The sequence below is a fragment of the Apteryx rowi genome, unplaced genomic scaffold (genome assembly GCF_003343035.1).
Source record: "Apteryx rowi isolate R43461 unplaced genomic scaffold, aptRow1 scaffold_37, whole genome shotgun sequence".
Classification (NCBI taxonomy): domain Eukaryota; kingdom Metazoa; phylum Chordata; class Aves; order Apterygiformes; family Apterygidae; genus Apteryx; species Apteryx rowi.
Window position 1 is genome coordinate 1,380 of NW_020450196.1, and position 23,500 is coordinate 24,879.

The 23,500-nt window shown below is 38.3% G+C and overlaps 1 protein-coding gene across 1 annotated transcript in view; it reads right to left on the reverse strand.

Moving 5' to 3' along the window:
- Nucleotides 1-220: 220 nt before the first annotated feature.
- LOC112969814 (multiple PDZ domain protein-like) overlaps nt 221-23,500 on the reverse strand; it is a gene marked incomplete at its 3' end in the record, with an annotated part of 30,211 nt that continues 6,931 nt past the window's right edge. Inside the window, exons 2-11 of the mRNA XM_026073478.1 lie at nt 21,242-21,316; nt 20,472-20,638; nt 12,817-13,038; nt 11,720-11,859; nt 9,515-9,728; nt 7,439-7,567; nt 6,091-6,294; nt 4,465-4,579; nt 2,128-2,216; nt 221-416 (exon numbers count right to left, since the gene is read on the reverse strand). Of these exons, the coding sequence (XP_025929263.1) occupies nt 221-416; nt 2,128-2,216; nt 4,465-4,579; nt 6,091-6,294; nt 7,439-7,567; nt 9,515-9,728; nt 11,720-11,859; nt 12,817-13,038; nt 20,472-20,638; nt 21,242-21,257 (1,492 nt within the window). The remainder of the gene's footprint in view (nt 417-2,127; nt 2,217-4,464; nt 4,580-6,090; nt 6,295-7,438; nt 7,568-9,514; nt 9,729-11,719; nt 11,860-12,816; nt 13,039-20,471; nt 20,639-21,241; nt 21,317-23,500) is intronic.

Genomic DNA, 23,500 nt, shown 5'->3' on the forward strand with positions numbered 1-23,500 from the left:
CACACAATATAAGGTTAGGGATTCCACTGAAAAGTCACTAGTCTCATGTCACCACTGGCAAACCTACTGTTGGCCACTGGCTTCTGAACTGTGTACACACATATGACAGCTCTGCCATCAGGAACAGCTACTCAGAATGAACCTGGCCCATTACTTCCAGTTTGTAACGGGGAAGAAAACTATTTCATGCAAACTTTGAAGCAAAGCCCATTTTAATTACCCTTGGGTGTGCCACTATCCATCATTTGGAGCAGTAAGTCCTTTTCAACAGCAGCACTGAAGTCCTCCTGGGGCTGAGTATGATTTTCCTGCTTAAGCCCTCTTCTGATCAAAGTGAGTCGAACGGTTTGTCCTGTGTGCCGCAAAACGTCAACTGCTTGCTGGTTAGTAAAACCCTGAAGATTTGTTCCATCCACCTGCAGGATTAAGCAGATTATTAGCCAGCAAGACACTACCCATAGAAAATAGTCACAGTAGCTTTTTTTTTTCCCCCTTCCCAGTAATAAGTTGAGGGCTCAGCAGCTGTTAGGCTGCGCACAAAGCAAGTGGAGGGACGAGAACAAAAAACTTCAAAGCTTTGGTGTCCTCGGCTACACCAAGCATTTTCACTGGAATATCTCACAGCTACCCACCACAGCACAGGGCAGCAGTGGTGGGAAGCGCGGCGGTGCCAGGCGGTCAGCTCAGCACGGTGCCAGCAGGCAGMGCCCACGCAGCGCCCGCTCCCTGCCCCAGCCACCCCTGCTCCAGCAGAAAGGTTGAAACCCTCCGGATAACTGGCAACGGCTGGTGGGGGGTGATGAGGGATGTGTCCACCCATGGTAATAACCAGAGCTACCTGGCACAGATGTCCTGAAGTCARGTAATCTAAGATTAGTGAAGTCTGTTACTGTACACAATGAAATTCAGTTTSCCAATCGCTGTCTCATCTGTCCAGATGCTATTTCTGGCCAGTTTTTAAAATATTTTAAGCAACAGAAATTATGACCTTTTCTGTTTGAAGCTATCCCATTATCTAACAACTCAATTTTATTTTCTGAATCTCAGACCTAATCTGGTGTTGTTCAGTTTCATCCGATTATTGCTAGCATACAGACCTTTTTATTCTCCTTTTCTCTGCAAGCTCCAAATTACCTTATTCTTTTTCCTTTTCACCCCTTGGTGACTGCAGTTTCTCAAATATGCCTAACAGTGRTCTATCCCCTAGCCCCAGTTGTTGTTGAGTCTGTCTACACAATACACATATTCCATTATTTTAATYCTTCCTGCATGAAGAATCAATCTCTCTAGACCCTTAATCATTTTGTTGCCTTCCTCTGAACTTCTTCCAACTCCAGTGCTCTAATGAGCTGGTATTATTTATTTTTTTCCACCACACTTAAGCAARACAGATTTTAAAAAAATGTTGATTTTTCTTATGTATTAGGTCARCTCAAATCATTTTTATCCTTCTGCATCWGCAGCAGCAGCAGAAGTCAAATTTAGCAATGTTCTGTTTCAGTTTGTACTCAGCATTTAAATCATTATAAAAACTAAACATATTCCCACCTATGCACATGCAGGCACATAYGTATTTAGATAAATACCAAGCACTTTTAAGTGCTTCCTTCACACAAGTGAGAGGTCAGATCTGAGACAGCCAAAAAAAAAGTGGTCCCTGCATTTATGTCTTGATTTTCACCACAAAATAGACGTAATGTTTTACGCATTTTTTTCCTAATATTGATAAATATTTTCTTCTTTCTCTAAGCATCAAAACTTTAGTGACACACTTTAAAAAAAAGATTTTGAAAACAGTTGCTTAATTTGCGTCAAACCATGATTTGCTTTTACTAAGCATTCTAAAAAGCTCATGCTGCTAAGAAACTCACACACACACACACACACACACACACACAGAGATTTCTTTAAGAAACAGAGGTGTACACAGATAGCATAATCCAAAAGATAATGTGATCGAATACTCAGACAAAAAAAGACTTATCATTTAAAGGCCAAACTCAAATGCTTTGAACAAGTACTATATGAGCCTTATTTTGCAACTTTAAAAAGTACAGCTTTTTGCAGGCAAGTGATTTCATACATGACCCAGATGACTGTGTCAGCCTCCTTTCTGTGTTTACTTACAACTATAATTTGATCTCCAACATGGATTCTACCGTCATGTTCAACAGCACTGCCTTTTGTAATGCTTTTCACAAAGATACCAGAAGGTTCTGGGATGAAGAAAACAGAGAAAATTAAATTAACTAATTTATTATGGAAATAATCCAAATAATGCAACAATCTCATACTAACGACATGAGCCAAAGGGAGAGAAAGAAAGAAAACACAACCTCAAAGCAAGATAAGGAATTAATAAGAAAGTATATGCTTAAACTGAAACATATGTATTACTATTTTTCAAAAGGATGAGCCTGATTAATATCATCTCACACTACCATATTTTACTCAAAATCTAACAACCTCAAAATCCCATTTTCTGCAGCGAAAGAACAACAGAAATTCTAATTTAATCTAATCTAAATCTTGACAACATTGACAACATTGACAAAAAGCTTTATCTCTAACTCTTGATCTGATTTATAACTAATGGGAGAGAAAATTCAGTTTGAGTATACTAGCAACTATTTATCACTCACCTGTTAAACTCATTATATTTTCTATGTCTGCTTAAGAAAATGAATGCTTGGATAATCAAATGCAGGAAACATAAGCAAGCAGGACTACAATATATGTTTGAACCAGCTTTTAACTACAGCTGTAAGCCAGCATTTGATCCAATTAAAGGAAAGAAAAAGAAAAAAACACAGCAGCAACAAACCTGTTTTAGGTAACCATTAATTCTGAATTGGGGAAAAAGTCAGATACACAAAGCACCTATGGAAGGGACATTCTACAAAAAGAAATCTGTTTTAGTTAAACAAATAATTTTTGATGGGAAAATAATCTACTAAAAATGTTTTCAGCAGCTCTCAAGACACTTCACTGCCTTAACAGACCTAATACTCATCTTCTATCCAGCCTCAATATGACAAAAGTTAGCAGTGAGTTAGCATCTGTGTTTTGCTCTAATGATCAGATTTAACTTGTGAAGAATAAGAAAACAAATATATTTAGGCCATGACATCACTATTTTTTTTCTTTGCAAAACATTTTACATTCATCTCTTTKGCTTTTTTCTTAGTTTGCTGTGTTCCCAGATTTTGTGAATAATTAAATGGCTTGTCTTCCTAATTTCCCAATGTCTTTATATCCTGTAACAGCTACAAGGTAACATGACAAGTTGCCATTAGCCAAGGTGAAGAAAAACTGAGCTGCAGATCTCACTGTCCAGTAGTTTTATTGCTGCTTCTGTGACAGCATGGTAATTCTTTAACCAGGTGTTAAGTTGTAAAATTAAGTGAGATGCTCAATTAGTTTCAAAGGTAAGAAGCTTTTTAAATAAAGTTATGTGCAGAAAAATAATTTAAAATCTGGATTAGTGATACTACAATATTAAATCAGTTAAAATAACCTATCAAATCTATCACATGTTCTACAATTTAATTTGCCTTTTAATGCTTTACTCAAAGATGCTAATAAGCAGAATTACATAAATTCTGACTACTCATCCTATGGAGGCTAGGTTAATAGACCATTAAAATTTAGTCCAGCTTCTCAAAGCCAACAGGTTATGTCCATAATCCACCAATGATGTGGGATATACCTATCCATACTTTTTTCTAAAAATAAATACATGACTAAGAGTCATAGCAACAGCTGTTTGTGAAGTGTTATGACACAATCAGCCTTTCATGGCAGTATTGTATTTGCCAAACAGCGAGGTCTGGCAGTTCTGAATAATTTCTCAGAAAAATGTAGTTGAAATTATGGGTAAAAACAAGCAACTGTATATGACCACTGATGCAACCATTTATTTAAATTTACCTACTGGTTGGCTCCCAAATACACTAATGTAAATCTCCAATAGATCAAGAGGTCAGCCAACAACACTGAGATCAATTATATTCAGAGGTCACTGAAATAAAAAAAAATAATAAAAAAAAAGCTCTCCTAAAACTGCTCAACTGCTCAGAATATTAATGTATTATCTTGTAAGAGCCTTTTAAAATGAAAATGTGCTTTAAAAAGCCCAGTCAGTTCTAATAAAAGTGGCTGCCTCAGTCTACTTTAGAAACGTTTTCCAAAAATATACCTATGACAAGCTTCAGCTAAGAAACGATGCAAGACCTTAAGGAGGGATTTTCTAACGAATATTTATTGTTTGTAATCTGAATCTCATACTTCCCACAGGAAAACACTTTTGTTGTTGTTGTTTTTTTTGTTACAAGCCTTCAAAAAGTTTTAGAGGATCAAGGTTTTGTTCAGAGATGCTACACCAAATCTCAAATTAAGTCTGTAGGGCAGGTAGACTACTCTAAGCAACAGAATGTAAAGCAAGCTCTAGGAGTCTAACATTACCTGAGGTTTTGTCTCCAATGTAACCAGCAATAGTTATTCCTAAACCTTGGATGTTTTTAGTGAGTTCCACATTAAACTTCTCTCCATCTTCAGAGCTGTCAAGAGGAGGCTCTGCCTAACAAGAAAAGAGTGATTAGAACGGAAACTTTTTTTTTTTTTTGGAAAGTCCACCACGTTCTTTGACGTCATTAACACAAAAACATAATATTAAGCACAAATGTTACCAAGAAGCAGCAAATTTGCTTCTGCTCTTTTTTTCTGGTATTCAGCAGAGATAACAATGCAGTTTGGGTCATGCCCTCCCCTCCTCACTGCCCCTGGGGTACTAACCCTCTAGCCTGTAAAATCTTTATTTCATAACTAAAATGACTGGTGAAACCTGAACAAATTGAGCACTGTCACCTATAGTAAGTTACACAACCCATGCTTAAATGTTATAACTTGTAGCTCTATCAAAAATGCAGCCAGGCCCTCATGCCTCTGAGTGCTGTACAAACACAAAAACMCCTGTCCCAATCCCTACTCTCATTTGCTCAGAAAAGATTCAGTGTGCATGCTAAGATTAACTTTTTTAGTCCAACTTAGAGCCAAAACAGAAGGGATGATTWTATCTGCTTATTCTGCCCTTTTCCATAGATACCACTAAAATGGATAGATGTAAAAAGATGTAATCATGCAAGGAACTGTCAGGGAAGACTTTTTTTTTTTAAGTGACTTATCTGAAATGCAATTTTTATTTGGGATTGAAACAGGAAAACTAAAGTGAAAAAAATTCTTTGTGGGGCATAAATTGTATCTATGTTAGACTCAAAAGCAACCACCATCTTTCTTCTCTCACTAACTTATTTCACGTATTCAGAACACTTAAATCTATCTGGTCATAACTACATATGACAAAACGCCACTGTTCCTGACTTTTCCGAAACTAGACTTTGCTGTAAACACACACAAATGACSTGTTTTGTAGTGGCTTTAAGCTGACTAAACATTATGATGTTTACAGCACTTTCGAAGTGGCTGATGGAGTCMTGACGAGTCTGACGAGTAACAGAGCAGAGCAAGTGCAGTCATCGGCAGGGGAATAAGGGTAGCAGCTGGCTGACTGTTTTTTTGGAAGATGACTAGCAAATGAGCAATGCCAGATGACGTTGGAAAGAAGCGGCATCTGTGTGCGGGTTGGCACAGGGAGGAGCTGTCTGATGAATGGTTGCAACGATATGGGAATGAAAAGTGTTCCTGGAGAGGAAAAGGACGGGCAGGCAGAGAAGTGCTGCAGAGCCAGCTTGCTCCATCTAAAGAAAGGATTGCACCATTTCTGTTGTTCCCAAAGTATTTCTGCATAATCACAAGCAAGTTAATGAATTAATCAACCCAGAAGTCACTTGGATCACATTTCTGTCTCCAAGCCTGGATCCTGGAAGGTTTCGAGGATGTATTCAGTGCACTGTGACTGATGGCATGTAAATTCTCCCAGTCTGTAGGCTGAAAACACTGCTAGTGGGAATGAAAATACTGGCTCTAGAGAACACACATGTGCAAGGTACTCCAACAGCAATTGAAAAAATAAAAAAGTAAGAGTTTGAAGTAAAAGTTTGCTACAAGTTAAGCATATTYGCTGGTACTTACCTGTCTCTCTGGTGTGGAGGTGGGTACTGGTGTACCCGGAGGGACTGCTGGTGGGGGTGGATCCTCGATAGGACCTCTTGCGATTACCAGTTTCACTCTATTTCCACACTGTCTCAGGACTTGGGCCACCTGCTCACTGCTCATTCCAGCCAGGTCCGTGTCACCAATTTTCAAGATGTGGTCTCCACTGCATAATCTGCCATTCTGGAGGAAGTAACCAGTGAGTTAAAATAACCGTGAAAAAAATCTGTAACATCCTGCCATTTCCCTCAGGTATATCACAGAAAAATCAGAAAAGTAGTTTCATTAGAAAACTACTACATGGCTGTAGTCACTTTTAAGATACGGCTAAGTAACTTTAATTTTTGAATGCCACATCAATATCCTGATAGCATGGAGAAGAAAAATAGGTTACCAAAGCGCATACTAATTTTACTACAGMTTTCCACAGAAATATCGAGGACAAATCCCTTTTCAAGCAGACACGCACCTGAGCATGAAAAAAATGCTTCCAATTATGGTTACTACTTGTTGATATTTACAAAATATATATGTACATTAGAGGATTTCAGGTTTCATCTCTAAACACACTTCCAACTGAGAGCATATAAAAGTATATTCAAGCTTTATGCTTTTATTTAAAAATCTGTCCTCGTGATTAGCCATATCTTCAGAACAAAACACATTTCTCACCTGCTGTGATCTGGTTATTGGTATTGCTTTATACTGGTTTATTCTCCTATCGATTTATTTTTATTTTCAAATTTATTTTACTTTTTAAACAATAAAAATGCTTCACATGAATTAGCCTATATGCAAGCTACTGATGCCTCTTGAAGACCTTTCTCCGAGGCACAGCTCCCGCAGACGCAAGACTGACTGGCCTCGGTGCCTGTTCAGCCCTTGACCTGCACTATAACGGAGGAGCCCTTCAGCAGCAGCAGCACCACAGTTGTATGGACACTTGTCCACCAGACGAGCTTTAAATGGACTGAGCTGACGCAATTCCCTTCGTATAAGCCCCATCAGGCAGGAACAGAGACAGTTGCTGCTCAGTCCCTCCCTTGGATGAGGACCAGGACCTCTGGGTTGGACATTAGGAGTCTACATACACCTGTACAAAACAGGTGTACTGTAACAGGTCTGAAARAGTGATTTAGAGCCTAATCCAGCTTTTGGACTTACTCGTGCAGACCACATGCACTAAACACACCCTTACTGAGGTAAACGCTTGCTCTGTTTCTTACACTTGTAAGCAGAAAAGTTACTGTTACTCAACAGCTTTAGAGAGACAAATAACAACTTCACACTGCACTGATTGGCAAATACCAGGTTGGGTTGAACCTACCTGATCAGCTACCCCTCCTGGGAGGATGGTTTTAACTATCACTCCAGTTGACTTTCCTCCCACTATTCCAAATCCCAAACCAGAGCCATCATTCACCAACTCAATGGTCTCCACATGCTGCCAATGAACCTAAAATGAATAAATTTGTCAATTATTAAATTAAGGACATATGTATTAAAACTTGACAAAACATTTTCTCTTAYTTCTCAGGTAGGTTTTAGAATAAGAAGAGGGTAGGAACATGGGACCTTTTTAACAATTACCATTAGGTATAAGAGTACATAGTATTTAACATAATAAATTGTTCATTCTGTCACAGTTGGAATTTCTGTGGTAAAAACYGGAGCTGAACAGTGGGTCTTGCCTTTCAAGAACCTGATTGCTGAATGAATTTATGAAGCAGCCTAGGACTGTCCATCTTAATCCCAGTTGGGATCAGTGACAGAAGCATTGCTTACAGGAATTCTCACAGGACTGAAAATTCACATATGTGCATGTTCAAACTGGCATTTATAACAACACTCCCAAAAAAGCATAAGCCCAATCCACAGGTGGAATTAAGTTTGAAAGCAGCACTAGATATTATGAGATATATGTTTGCAAAATTGCCCCCTGCGTAGCAGACAAAGATTTTTGGATTATCTGATGTTGACAGCATTAGAATGAAATAATTCTGATGGTAGGCTTCATTTTGTGACAGAAGAGTAACTGCTCTGAAAGAAACGCAAATGGTAGTTCCTATTCCACGGTACTGAACTGATTACTGGAGTGCTCACAGGACTGCTTCTAGTGTAAGGACAAATCACACCATAAACTAATCTAAAATTTAAAGGTGCACCTGATGCTCCGCCAGGTAGCACCTTACATACAAGTAGATATAYTGAAGTAATCAAGGTACTGCAAATTCAAAGCCCTGAGGTACTTGTTTGGGTATCCACAGTCTTAGCATAAACCAATGACTAAAAAGAAAAGCCAGAGGGAAAAAGAACAGCTCASGATAAACTGCTTTCCACCAGCATTTGAATGCAAAGAGACCACAAGGAAAAGGCTTGCAAGACAGACAGACAGACAGAAAACAGGAGGAACTGTGGTAGATTTAAGAAGAACTTTTTCARGAAATGGAAGCTGTTCAGAGATAATGGAGGTAATCAAATTGAGAAAAAAGTATATAATAGGCATACTGGAAGAAAGCAGGTCTTTCCATGTGCTGGTTTTAAGTCATTTTATATGTATAAATCTGCATATAGAAGAAAATAATCATTCTGAATTTCACTAAATATTTTATGCTAGTGGTTAAAATAAACAATAAAAGAGTTGCTTTTTCAAGACATAGCACTGTATACCCCTGATTTCAGATTCCCTTAAAGAAAAGCCACAGATATCTGAACAGTCAGATGTTCCTACAGGAACAGAAGATAGGCCATTCCATTCCAGGGCAAGCAAAAATATATGGTCCATTACAAGAGAAAGAGATCAAGAGAAATGTGCAGTTAATATCACCTTGGTTTTGAACTATCTTTTCTGTAGCTAGAAATACTACATCTTTCAAAAGAAATGAATTGCAGCAGAGCTGCTTTCTGTGGGTCCTGAGGTGTTCTCCCCACACCTGGCATTTTGATGGCTCTCTCTGTTGCTTTATTTGAGCTCCACTGCTAAAAGACAACAGAGGAACAAACAGAGAAGCACCTGTTCAGCTGGTGGTGCAGATTAGATTGCAATGCCTCAGAAATTTCTGTTTGCCCAAGCAGAGGGGAAAGAGAGAAGAAGATGCTGTTTACTGCTACCTCCAAATAAAGCTTTATAATGGAAGGCAAACATGCTCTACTTGCAATGGTGAATGTCGAGAGTTTGGCAGAAGGTAAAAGGAATATGGTCAAGATCGAGATCTCCTCAGCAAGCCTAAATACTTTCCATTATTTGCATGGAAAGAGGTACAACACAGATATATGGAAGAAAAAAAGGTCAAGAATTGTGAAGGAAATGCACGCACAAGTTACAAAAATGTCTCAAAATACTAGACGCAATAAGCTCATACATGCCCAGAACTGAATACAGACACATGTGGGGTATACTCACCRGGTTGGAATGGGCTGAAACTGTGCTAGCGGCAGATGGAGATCGGGAAACTACAGGACTGATGAGCTGAGGGAAAGAGCCCCTGGCCACAACTAGCTGGACATTATCTTTTGCTTTCTGTAGGAYGCTGATAGCCTGTTGATGTGTAATTGTCTGATCAAGGGCTTGTCCATTAATAGCAAGGATTTGATCTGCTTCCTTCAGCTTTCCATCTCTGTCACATATGTATAAAGAGGGAAGGAGGATGACAAAACAAACAAACAAGAAAAAACAAAAAAGTGTTGCCACAGAAATTATAATATTTTGACAATTTTCCAGTATTTTTAATATCCAGTTCTCTATTTTCCCCACCTTTTAATCTCTCCCTGCAGTTTTGCTACAAGGAGTTGCAGTGGCACCCTGGTGATCACCTCCTTTGAAGCTAATCCCACTGCCACTCTCCCCTGGCTGCTACCCCCTAGCTAGCTTTCTTCTCCCTGTACCCCCATCCGAGACTAAGCATATTAGATCTCAGTCCCTTCCAACCATAGCCTGGGAACTTATATTTATTCTCGACTTTGAGCCTCTTGCTTAACAGACCAAGTGCTCTACTTTGTTCAGTGCACCCATTCTCAATAGTCATCAAACCGTAGAGTGGAACACACTTTCATCAAGACGTTAGGGAAACTAATTTTGTTTTGCACAAAATCAAAAAAAAMCCAGATCCTTTCTAAATTAAAAAAAAGAAAGCTGAATAAATTATAAAACAATTCTTCACTCTCTGATAAAGGAAGCACTACTGTAAAATCACATACTGAGCCTTTCCCTGGACCTACTTCAAAGGAAGTGTATGAAGCCCACACAGACAAGTTACCCTCTGTCTTCTCCCCTGCTTCTATTACTTCTGCAATAAGCAAGCAAAGACTCTGGAGGTCACATCTTCAGAATCCCTACATAGCAATGCTTCATGAAACAAAGGCCAGCAACAAAAATGATAATACCTATTATACCAGCCTTTGTGTGCACCTCTAGTACAGAAGCCAAAATACTCAACAGCATTCAGGAAGAATGCTATCTAGCTTCAAGCTTTTGAACTGTTTTTCCAAGTGCTCTAGATTTATTATTGCTCTAGATTTATTACTGATGCAGCCTATAGCATTTGTTGAACAGTTCTGTTCTTGCCAGCGAATCAGGACCTGATTTGGTATAGATATGCCTCAATTTAGATATAGATAGATTTCTATAGATACGTTCTCTAAGGAATAAGAGGAGCAAAAGCAAAGACCATTTGAAGGGAGAACAAAAACCCAAGAAATGAAAGGGAGCTTTAGGCAAATTAGAATATATCGTAATGACATACAGCAAGCTACTTTTCTTTAACCGAATTAACTCTGTAGGCTATGCTCTGCACTCTTAAAATGACAACATTCAGACCCAAGTCACCAGAACACTGTTCCCTACTGCAGGGAGAGAAACGGCATGGAGACGATGCCTCAGCCCCTGCMCAACACACCGATGACACCACATGTGAGCTCTGACGGCCACCAGGAGACTGGGCGGCAAATCCATGTGCAGTCATACACTACACGGCAGCACAACCACTGGTCTACAATGGACCAGCACTGCTGCCACTCACCACTGAGTCTGCTTGTTGCCACAGGCTGTTCTTACAGCAGAAATCCCTCCCCCCCCCTTTTTTTTTTTCAACAGGACTTGTGGGATCAGGATTAAAGTCTGAAAGATAATTCCAGCAAGCTGTTATTATTGCTGAGTTTCTGGTAACATCAGCTTTTTTAAGAGTCCAAGGACTTTAGGTCAAGCACTGCTTGACTTAAAAGCTGCATTTCTGACACCTGCTCAGTGGCACCCTWCCCCACAAACAATGTGATTAATTGCACAGGATTTTTTTGCACTAAATTATTTTTCAGTATAATCAATGGTGTCAAAATCTATATTGCTCACAACTGCARCTTCCCTGTTTCCCCTGTTGAAAGGGAGATACCATAAGCATACCACAGAGTAACTACATCTGAGGAAAATTCAAACACAGATCATATGCTTCTCTGTTCCAATGTTGYAAAAATTGCAGTAATGAGTAATTTTAAATCTGCTAGAATGTATGGCTTAGACTAACAGAGAACATGTCCTTGTGCCATAAAAACAACAACAAAACTACAGTGTCATGTTAATACTTGGTATAGTGAAATACTGCATTAGTAATCTTACCTATGTGCCACACTTCCCTCCTGGATTTCCTGAACAAATATTCCTAGTTCTCCCCTGTTTTCACTCTTCAGGCCCACAACACTGAAGCCCAGGCCACCACTTACAGGTTTAATAAGCTCAATGGTCTCAACAAGACGACCCTGTTCAGCAGAAGAAAGAAAAGCGTACAAATATTAAAAATGTTGAAAAGTAGCATAAGAGTGTGGTAAATGAGAGCTTGGTAAATGAGTTCCAATTTGACTGCTACAGCTGCAGAAGGCTAAACAAGCTAATAACTGAAACATAGTTGTTCAGTTCTGGTTTCTAACTATGATATAGAAGCTGAAAATATGAAAGATTTGAGAAATAAAAATTATTGCAGGCCTGAAGAAGAGAAGATTAGGAAAAACAGCTTCATACAAAAGTTTGAGCTCAGTAGTGGCTAAAGCAGGATTCCTATGTCTATACATTAGAGAGTACAGCACAGCTTTGAAGCAGAATTAGAAATAACAGCATGAATTTCACAAAGAGGGAAAATACAAGACAGTGTAGAAGCCTTTCCAGGAGAATGGCAGAAGACTTCCCACATCTTTTAAAGGTTAACTAGAAAAATGCTGAAATGCACTCTGGGCCAAAGTCAGCCCCAAGAACTGAAGGGACYTGCACATGATTTTGGCCTACCACAGGAAATACTTATAAGATTACAGAACAATGCACAATAAGGCCAGAAAGGAATTTTCCGTCTTATTTGAAATCAAATATCAAAATAAGGTTTTAATTAGTTATGCATTCAAGAGCATGCTATGACAAACAGTCCCTTCACGTGGGGCAGCTGTCCCGCACATGAGCGTAGAAGGACACATACTACCCAYGGTGTGCAGACCTGAGATGACCAGCTAAGGACACTAACTAGGCAGTGACAATGTTAAGGCTATTTTTCCAAGACCATTTTCTCCTTTAACAATTGTTCCTCAAATTAAAAGGCTAATTTTGTTTCATATAGCAAAAGATTTGAGGTTTGCTTAATAACTCAATTTCCTTAAAATAAGTAGACATGTATTTTAATCTATCAAATAAACAGTGATTCACACTTCATGGTTACCAGAAGACACAGTTACCTGGGACATATTTCTGATCAGCTGCTCAAAGTCATCACTAGAGGATTTCCCATTAATCTGAGGAGTGACGGATCTCATCGATGCTTCCAGCACATTAGCTGTGCTGCCATTCTGCTGAGCCAATAAATACGACTCATTATGCGGTGAGGAACCCACACTCACACCATGATGGAGAAGCTGGGGGAACTCACCAGTGGTATGTATGGAAGGTGTAATATTTACCTGAAAAAGATTGGTAACAGTACAGATCTACAGCCACAGACAAACCGTTCCTGCTGATCAAACAGTGTCATGGTTAGCCAATTATTTGTTAAAAATATTTAATATCTCAATATTATAAATTTTAAAAAGAATGTTTTGTACATTTATAATTGATATAAGGTTTCAAATTATCAGCATAATATATGAAACAAATTGATGGAAATAATATAAAATTGTTTTCCGCACTCTGCCTAGAATTCTTTTGTTCATATGAGCACAGCAGCCTAAAGYACTGCTTTAGGTAGTGGTAAACAAGTCTGAACAAGCTGTTTCAACAGAACCCAGATTTTTAAAGAAAAATTTATCTATTATTTTACAATGAAAATATGATATGTATATTGGAGGAACCTCACCAATTCTGTAGAAAACAAAGGGCCCGTTAAAATTTCACCGATCAGGGCTTCTGCATCACTATACTCTAAGGCTGGCACTGTGAATCTCTGCATGAGCTCAATAGTTAAATACAAAAATTACTAAACAAGTCTAAAATCACCAGGATGATTTGAAAATCACAACCCTACCCTTAGACAGACAGCCTCTTCTCAGAGCAGAAAATAAAATAAGAAAAAATCTCCAACCTGCTCAGCCATCATTAACTGCCCATTTCCAAACAGGACTCTGCTGACCCATCTAATGGAGTGGCTGGGAGTGGGAGAATGGAGACGCTGCTTTACACAAATAAATAAACCTCAGGAGAAGCAGAAGTCTCTGTCTGTTGTCCCACCTGCTTGTTGACTGCCAACAAGAATGATTTTATTTCACCCCAACCTACTTCATACTGGCCTGGCACAATAATTTCAATTTAAGACTACAACAGTAGTTGTAGCACTAAATACTTTTAATAGTTCTACAGTGCAAAAATTCCAGCTTTCCATTCTTCAGTACAGAAGGCTGGAATTCTCTTTTCTCAAACTCTTATTTTTAAATTTCAAAAATGAACAAAAAAAATCAAAATCCATAAGTGTATTTTTAAATCACTTTCTGAACTCCATTTTTTTAATATGACTACTGCATCAGTTTCAACTTTTTTAATATGTCACTTCTGTTAAATCAATCATATCATTCTGCTAAAACTGCTGTCATGAAGAAGTCAGTATTGTGTTCACACAATTCTTTCTCCGTCTGGGTGCTTTACGAAAACATAATAGAATAAATGTCATTTTTTTGAATATCTGCCTGGGAAATATCCGAAGTTAATAGGTGAAAACCTGTTTTACAAACTGTCTGAAACAAAACAGACTAGAAAGAAAATAATTCAATATACAGTAGCACTTAGCCCTGCTCTTCACAAAAAATTGGAAAGAGGAAAAATAGCATGTTTTGATCTCCGTGATTTCCACCACGCAGCGATCTTGTTCTGTTATCCATATTCCTGAGGAATCACTTGGGTAATGTTCCAGATGAATCATAATACATAAAATGTGCATACACACATTTTCTTTAACCGCACACAGTCACTTCAGCAGGCCCACAGGGTATAGGCAGTACGAGCTTTGCTTCACTGTTCACATAATTGCAGTTGTTGAGGTCAGCAGGAACCTCTGGACATCGCCCAGTTCAACCCCTGCTCAAGCAAGGACACCTACAGCAGGTTGCCCAGGACCATGTCTGTTTGGAGCCAAACCCAGTTAAATGGAATTTCCTCTACTTCAATTTGTGCCCAGGATTATTATTTGTAAAAATATTCAGAGACATCATCAAATTCTACCCTTCTATGAACTCAGGATTTGCCTTTACATCATATGCATGGATTTTAACCTAATAAAGGTCATGCTATAGCACGAAGCTATCTGCATAAGAGTCCATACAATAGATTCATTCATCTTCACCTTCCCACCTTACCCACTTCAGTAATTTTCCATATATAATTGAACTTTGTCAATTAGTTTGCTTCATTTTTGCTCTCCTTCACCTTCATATCTTCTAATACATGCCACTGTCATGTTCCTTACTGCAAACATTTTTTATGGATCAAATGATTATTTATAGGAGTATTATTACACCACTATAATTAGCAGGACTCACAATTTGCTTCTGCCTAAAAATCTTTTTACACTTCCAAAGCATGTTGAAGTGGCCTTTGAGGCTCAAACCCAAACTGTTTCTAATGTGCACTCAAAGGCCATTGTACATGGATCCGGTATCACAGATGTTATAAAGTCAAGGAGAGATATTCCTTTTCTAAATCATTGTCCTCATTGCAGAAAACAGCACCAAACCACCCCTCTGGCCAAGGTTTGCATGTTAGCTGAAATATTGCTGAAAAGAAATGCTGCACACTTCATATAATAGCAAAAGGCACTCTCCAATCTACAGCAGTTTAATTAGACCTTTAAAAAGCTTCATCTCAAATTTGCAATAAACTCTGACTACGGCATATCTAGAATGCAGTGTGAAATACTAGGTCTTCTTCAATAATTGATAGTGGCACTTCATTCAGATTATATTTGTTTTTAAGGAAATAGAGATCAATGTTCAATGGAGGACATGCTTAATACAGAAATCCTACCGCACATGAACTGGCTTCTGATTTGTGATCAAAACTCTTAAGAAAAAACACCAAACTGTTAACTGAATAAAGTGCTGCATATCTGTGTGTGCAAAAACATGTATTTCAGAATTAATCTTCCCTTCTCTCCCCAAACAAACACATACTTTCAAAGCATTGCTATTTTATAATGACATTTATAATGAACCCAAAGGCAGCAGTTCAGAATTCCCAGATGAACTGGAAACGGAAAGGTCATGACCTGTCTCTTTTTCTTCACCACCTCTCCCACTCCCCAAACACAGGCTCCTAGCAGGRAAAAGTTGAGAAGAACTGGTGTGTATTATTGCTAATCACACAAGTATAGGTCATTCAGGAGGGAAAAATAAACCACAAGTGGAAATCTTAGAAAGATGACGCTCTTGTGGTTGCAAAAAATATTTTTCATAACATATAAATTGCACTACTTGGCAATAATAAAATCACTATAATTCCATCATGAAAGTGCTTCGCAGCACTGTGATTATGTAAGTACTGCATGAAAGAATATTGCTTTGTTCTGTAATTTGGCTTATGCCAATTTGCCTTGATTGGCGTTCTCTTTACTGTATGTAACATCTGCAATATTGACATAATTTGGCGTTAGACAAAAAGAAAATTCACTGATACCACAGAGTATGATAAAACTTATGCTACAGACACAGTTAGATGCTAAATGCAATCAAATATTGCTTACATGTAGTTGTTTAAGATGTTTTTAATAAGAAAGAAACTATTCCAGTCATGTCTGTGGTACACCAGCATTTAAAGGAACAGAATCAGCATTTTCAGATCTCAGCATTCAAAAGAACAAATTCTTAGTGCTTCTGCATTTTAGGCTTTGAGTCACCGCCTTCTAAGATCACACGCTACATGAGGCAATATTTCATCCGATATTTGGGTGTGCTGAGCAACAAAAAGGTCAAGACCAGTAATAACAATAACAAAAGTAATAAGCATAACTCGGCCACCATGAAATTCCTGCAGGGGGAGGCGAAGAGTGAGGAATTCTCTGAAAAGTCCCTTTGCAGAAGGCTCCCTGCCCCTCCCCCCGAATTCCTGTTTTAAGGAGAAAAAGCAGCATCAGCTATTCAAGAGACACCCGCTCCCTGGTAACCTTCCAAAGCAGCTCTGGTGACTGCGCCTTCACTGCTCTGAGAACGGGCTTCGTCCCCAGCGGGTACAAAGCAGATACCAAATTAGCCTTTTTTTTTTTTTTTTTTTCCAATGAGCATGTGAAATATTTTGTTTCAAATGACAGAACAGATAACGTTTTTGTAGAAAGGCATTCAAAATAATAACCGAAGGTTCTCATTTACTTGTGCAAATCACTGAGTTAAAGGATTATTCAAAAGGTATAGTTTCTCCATTTTGCATCTTTCCTAAATTCGCTTTGCAGTGCTGAGCACCCAGCTATCACGTGTAATCCAGTATGTGGCTGCACTGCAGGGAGGGTGCTTTTCCATTCCTGCATTGTGTAGAAATAACTAGGGTCAAACTTGCAAGGAAAAAAAATCTGAGGAATGTAGCCCAGCCAAGGAAAGGATTTTTTTGTTTTGGTAGATCCCTGAGCTGAGCGGAGGAGGGAGGAGGAGCTGGACAAATGAGAGACAAAAAGGAAAGGAAATTAGAGGCAGAGAAGGATTGCCACTGCTGCCTGAATATTATTATTTTGTTTGAAAAAGAAAACATTAATTAGACATTTGAAAAGTTCAAAACATCACAATTCCTATTTTTATTTTGTGTCACTCCCTTATCTTCAAACACTGAGCTTGTTCTTCAGCATCAGAAAACAAGCATTTATTGAAGAATGAAGATAATAAGAGGGAGAAAAAACATCTGGTTACTTTGGTGCTCCTCAGTTCAATTGACTGGTGAAGTTAAGATAGTAATTCTCAAAAAAACACCCATTCAATATGTTCATGTTCTAGAGTTTTCCTACTTAAATTCTTAACTTTGCAATGGCAGATTTGCAGTGTAAACAAACCTTGTTTGCCTATTTAAGAAAAAGTCTTTAAAGCAAGTATAAATAGGCATCAAGAGTATCAGATTAAAAGTCAGCATGCCTCATCAACATTCAGATGAAGCAACATGCCAGTAAGTCCACACCACTGTGCATAACAGAAATGCAAACTGAAGAGATTCCTGGTAAGCGCACACCAACAGTGAAAGGGATCAATTTCCAATTAACACACAAGCTTTAAGGAAACTGGGCAGCATATTCCAAAACATCATCAAGTATGGAGAAATACAAGCTTTCTCAGATCTGCATTTGGTGCTTAAAAGATCACTCATCTGTGGGAAAGAAAAAACAGGCAGTCTAATATTTTAGACCCTAAAAGAAGGTAGTGATTGTCACAGGAATACAAACAGTATTTGTATGCGAAAATTAGACATTTACATCCAGTTTTTTGCTAGGAAAACACAGCAGACAATTAGTAGATTTCTCAACCTATTTTCCAGACTCATTTCACAAACAGAAGATGTGGTTCATGCTATCACCTCTATGCTTCCTCTATATGGCTGCTCCACGTGGTGCTATCTCCTACTCTCAAATTCACTGATGAGGCCACTGCACACCCACAAGCAGGTCTCATTTAGTGACCTACTTCTGTTTTGATGCCTGGAACAAATCAGTTTGATTTAGAAATAAATTGCAACTGCTGCTCCTCTGCTCCCATCCTCTCTTCCAGCTCACTCTTCCCTAAAAGATGGCCCTCTCCTGAGTTCGCAAGAGTCTTATTACTGTTTAAAAACTCACGAACAATTAAAAACTAATGAACAACTTACTAAACTGTCACTTACACTTAACTCTGAAGAGACTCCACTACAACTTTCAATCCAGGCCATTGTGAAACATCCAAATAAATTTAGCTACCTGAGTCTTTACTGAGTATTATCCCACAACACCTAGACGCTGCACAGCTCAGCACCATTTGACATCATGGCTCAAACAGAGCTCCAACTCCAAATGCTTGGAAAACATCTTCCTCAGTCTGGCAGAGCTTGGCCAAAAAGCTGGACCACCATTTGTGTGCCTTGCAATTTTCACCAACCAGTAATTTAAGAGTTTCAAAAGCACAACACCAACAAGCCAACCAAAAAGATAAAAATAAAGAGTGGCCTTGAACAAAACTAAGCCCCTGAAAATACTAAGAAATTTAATTTCTTTAACATATTTTCTTATTTCCTACCTATTTTCTTCTTTGTCCTGTTTCAGTAATGTTCTTTATAAACATTTAAATAAAGCAAAGAGGAAACAGATAATGTGATCTAAAATCCAGGGAAGAAATGGTTCTACAGAGACATTACGGGCTCCCTGCTAAAGAGCTGACCCAAATCTAAGAATAGGCATATACATACATTTGCATGTACAAGTGTTCATATTAGCACACATCAGGATACAAATAGTTCCTGTGGCAGCTAGACTGGATAGGTATCATCCAACAAGCACAGACCCCTAAAGTTACTGCACAGATAAACCTGTAGGTACAGGGCAGTAGAACGTTCGATTTGTTTTTTTAAAAAGTACTTATCTGAAATTACCTATCTCTGCTATCAGATTAGTAGCTTCTAGTTTTGGTGACTGTTTCTAAGCAGAGAAGTATCTTTTAACTTCACAGTTAATGTCTAGTACTGAGAATTTAATCTGCATTTTCAGAAAATTTCTGGTAAAGCTTCAGGCACACCTTCACTTCTGAAGATGTGTTCCCAGAGCCATAAAATACATAATTCACCGTAAATTTTGGAGGTCAGTTTTAGATTCTCCTTTTCATATAGAACAATGAACTTTTTCCCTAAAATTTTTTAATCACTCCAATCACTTCAAGTAACCTAGTCTCCTCATACCAAACATTCAAAATTTGGAAAACAGAGCAATGCATGGAACTGTAAATACCAGTCCAATGTACTTCTTGTCTGTAAAATAGCATCAAGATGATCAGCAAGAAGCAACAAAGAGCCAGACTGCGGTTTTCTGCTGTCAAAGCCTCCAGAATGCTTTTCACCAGGACTTTTCACCAGTGGCAATCCTGTCAAAGACCAGATGCAACTCCAGGCGGACCGTAAGGGCAGACTGCAGGGGCTGCCTCCTCCCACTTCAGCATTTCTGCATACCAGACATGGCGCTACCCATCTTACAGCAGTTAACAGTAACAACTATTTGCAGAGCCAGATGCGCAGCCTAGTCCTAATTCAATTGCTGAACTACTTTTTATATTCAAGTTCTTACTCTGATGATGAGAAAATAAAATAATAGTAATAACTGAATCTTTAAAACAAAGTTGCCCCTTTTCTTACTGTTGCTGAGGTCATGCAGAAAAGTAACACCCTACATCCTAAGCAAGAGAAGGGATATAGTGCTCCCAGGAGGAGCTCTTGGTTGTCTTTAATCACTTATTTATAAATAATAATAATAATAATAATAATAAAAATCCTCATTTCCTTATGAAGTCCACATTACAGGAACAATTCTCCTTGTATAGTCTCATTTTTCGCAGGGTAAGATGCAGAAGAGCAGTAGAAGGTTCCTAGGAGAAAACCCTTAAGATCACATCTGAAATATGTCTGTTCCTTCTTTTTGAAGGGCAGAGAGTCATATGTTAACTCTCCACCCAGTATCACCATTTCTACACTGCGCACATCAATAAGTAACAGGCRCGTACATAAAAAATGCATAAACACACACACTGTGCACTTCAGCAAAGCCCAGCAAAGTCAATGGGTATCTCTCCCGCAGTTCCCTGAAGCTTTGGATCAGCCCTTCACTTAAGCTACTTAATTTCACAATTCAACATGCAAAGAGACACATGCATTTTGCAGCTTGTTGTCAATTTTCCTCTTGCGCCTGGGAGAGGGATTTTCCTACCTGCTCTCTCAGCTGTTGGACAGAAGTCTGAAGGTTGAGAATCTGGTTGAAGAGAGGGCTCTGCAGCACCGATTTTAGTAAGCTCAGCTTTTCCTCATTTGCAATGTCACCTCGATCCCGAAGCTTTGCCTGCAAGCGCTCCACGGCCTGGAGGGCCCGATGCGTATCTGTAGTGATATTCACATACACTCAGCGGCAGTTTAGAAACATTCACATACAAGCAGATAACGGAGTTTAATGTACCATCCTCTTTTGTTCAAACTACAGAGAACTTGAATGGTTCAGATTCGAACAAAAATCCCAGCCCAAACATGTCTTAATTAATCAGGAAGTCACAGGCAAAGCACAAAACTGAAGCCAAAGGAAATCAGACTCTTGTCCATTAGGAATTGGGTTACAAATGTGAAAGAACCTTCATTAAAATTCAGTTGCAGGAATTGTGGCTACAGGCAACTGTAAATAAGAAGTGATGGAGATACCCCAATGAAAAAAAAAATGTATTTTTTATATAAACTATTTTAATTCTATTAAAAATTAAATTAATAAAATCAGACAACAGGCTATAAATTAGTGTATAAATACACTAAACAAATGATGGTACATCTCTCTGCTTTTCAATACAAAATGCAAAAATAAAATACAACATATATTTCTAAGCGCGATAGCTATTTTTGACAATGTCTTTCAGCTGTGTACAGTAATGTCCTAAATCTATCATGCACACTTAATTTGGTCACAAAAGTAGACTGATAAATATTAAAAAATATTACCAATTGTTTCCAACATGTTTTCTGCTTCTCAGCTTCTATCCCAAAATGATAACAGGCAGCTAAAACAGTATTTCCCTGAAAAATAACAGATAAGGAAAAGGGTCATATTTACAGAATCCTAAGTATTAAGCTTTGAAGGAGAAAAAAAAGACCTTCTCAAAACAAGAGAAAAATAACAACCCGTGAACCCACGGATAATTAAAATAACCTCAGAACTGACCCTATTTTGATTCACTTTGGAGCTTAAATTCTGCCTGCAAACTGTTTTTAGGAATGTATTTTGTAATATTTTCACATTTCCATATCAAAGATGCTGTCTGTATACAGTTGCACAAACTGTCCTTCATTACTTTCATCAGCAGCTATGAATCATAGCTGTCACTGATACTTTACACAGTTTCATTCCTTTACTTTTCAGTGATTCATAACAACATTCCCTATGGGAACCATTTTCAAGACCTATGTTGACAATTTCAAGTACATTTCTAAGTGCAAATACAAGAGTCTCAGAATGAGCCAAAGCACATATTTGAAGTYACCTTTTAAAAAGAAGAGTCACTTAAGTCACAAAGCCTTAATGCCACACAGGTTTGCAGGACTCAGGCTACATTTATTAACACATACTGATTTTGAGAGTCAGCTCTGATCCACAGCTAATTTTTGCCAACCCAGATCCAGGCAGGTGAAAATTCCACAGAGAGAGGAAAAAACCTGAATTTTGTTGTGTGGGGTTTATTTGTTTTTTGTATTTTCAGTGCCTATCTGAAGAGGCTACAAAGTCTGGAGTGTTTAACTACATTTGATGCAGATGGATAACTGAGGGAAAAAAAACAAGTGAGGAGTCCAAATACCATCACAGGTTTATGACTTGAGCTCTGCTTTTTATCTTCATATCTTTCACAACAACACCTTCGTATCCTTGATAATAGCAAAGAAATTTAAGATACAAACCCAATTTAAATCTGGTGAGCTTATCACTGTAAAAAGAGCTGTGATCTCTCACTTAGGAAAGGTAAGTTTTTAGTGAAACTCAGGAGATAAATAGGTAAAGGATGGTGTTGACAGATAACTGTGTAAGAAAGCCCAAGTAAAACTCAAAAGGACTATTAGTCATACAATTAAGCATGCATCAATCCCCACAATAAATCTRAGAAAAAAGCTGACAACACAGATTCACTTGGAAGGATCACAAGCCAGGCTGAATATTTTGACAAACTTGTATTATCTGTAGTCCGTGCAGAAAACCCAAATCAAGTGAATTTAAAATTGTTTTAAGTTCCACTGCCAAAATGTCTCCAGTTTCAACAAGCCTGAAGCTTCCTATCAGTTTATTTTATTGCATCTGAATATGCAGATAAATTGACACTGAATCACTGAAGATCCTTTTATCACAATCTACCACYTTGGGATAGGCAAGAAATTCAATTCCTTAGCGTAACCTTGTCAAAGTAACCTTATTCCATGATCTAAACTACACAATCATACATGCCAGTAATAAATATATGCCACTAATAAATAAAACAAACTTTTCATGAATTTGTTCTCTCACTTGGCAAGGTAAACACTAGAACTTGATTACCAGATCTGAAAATCAGGCCAAAAAACACCCTGTGTTTTTACTTTGTCAACCTACAAAAACAAGACAGAAATATCTATTTCACATGAGAAGGGTTGGATTTTTAAGATTACAAAGGAAGGTTGCTTCCATGTCAAAAAAACAGGATCGCATTCTTTATTCAGAGCCCCTATTTACTAATAGCGGCATTTATGCCATGGTGTTTTTCCCAGTGGCAGTGCCAACTGAAGCAGCTCTTTCCTGTTTCGCCATTGCAGCTTCTTCTCTAATATGGGGCTGTACAATGAATGCAACCAGAGAACTGAGTCAAAAAACAAAAAAAAAAAAAGGAAGATGGATTTTTAAGTCACTTCAGTCTCAGGATCCTGTTTACCATGCTCCTGCACACGCGTGTGTGTAGCAGCACAACTGATGAGGTAGCGCAGGCGCAATGACAAGCAACTGGGAGAACTGACTGTGGAAATAGGCATCAGATCTTCAGCTCTACCTTTCAAAGAACTRAGCAGGAAAAATAAAAATACAGGGCTATTGTTCTTCTACTTTGGATTCTGACTACCTCAAAAGGAGAATAGCCATAAAGATAGTCCGTGTCTTTTTGGACTAGCTAGATCTTGCTTTAAATTTTGACCATACTTGCCTAAATCTTACTCTTGGTGTGCTGTGAAAAGCATGTTTCACAAGTG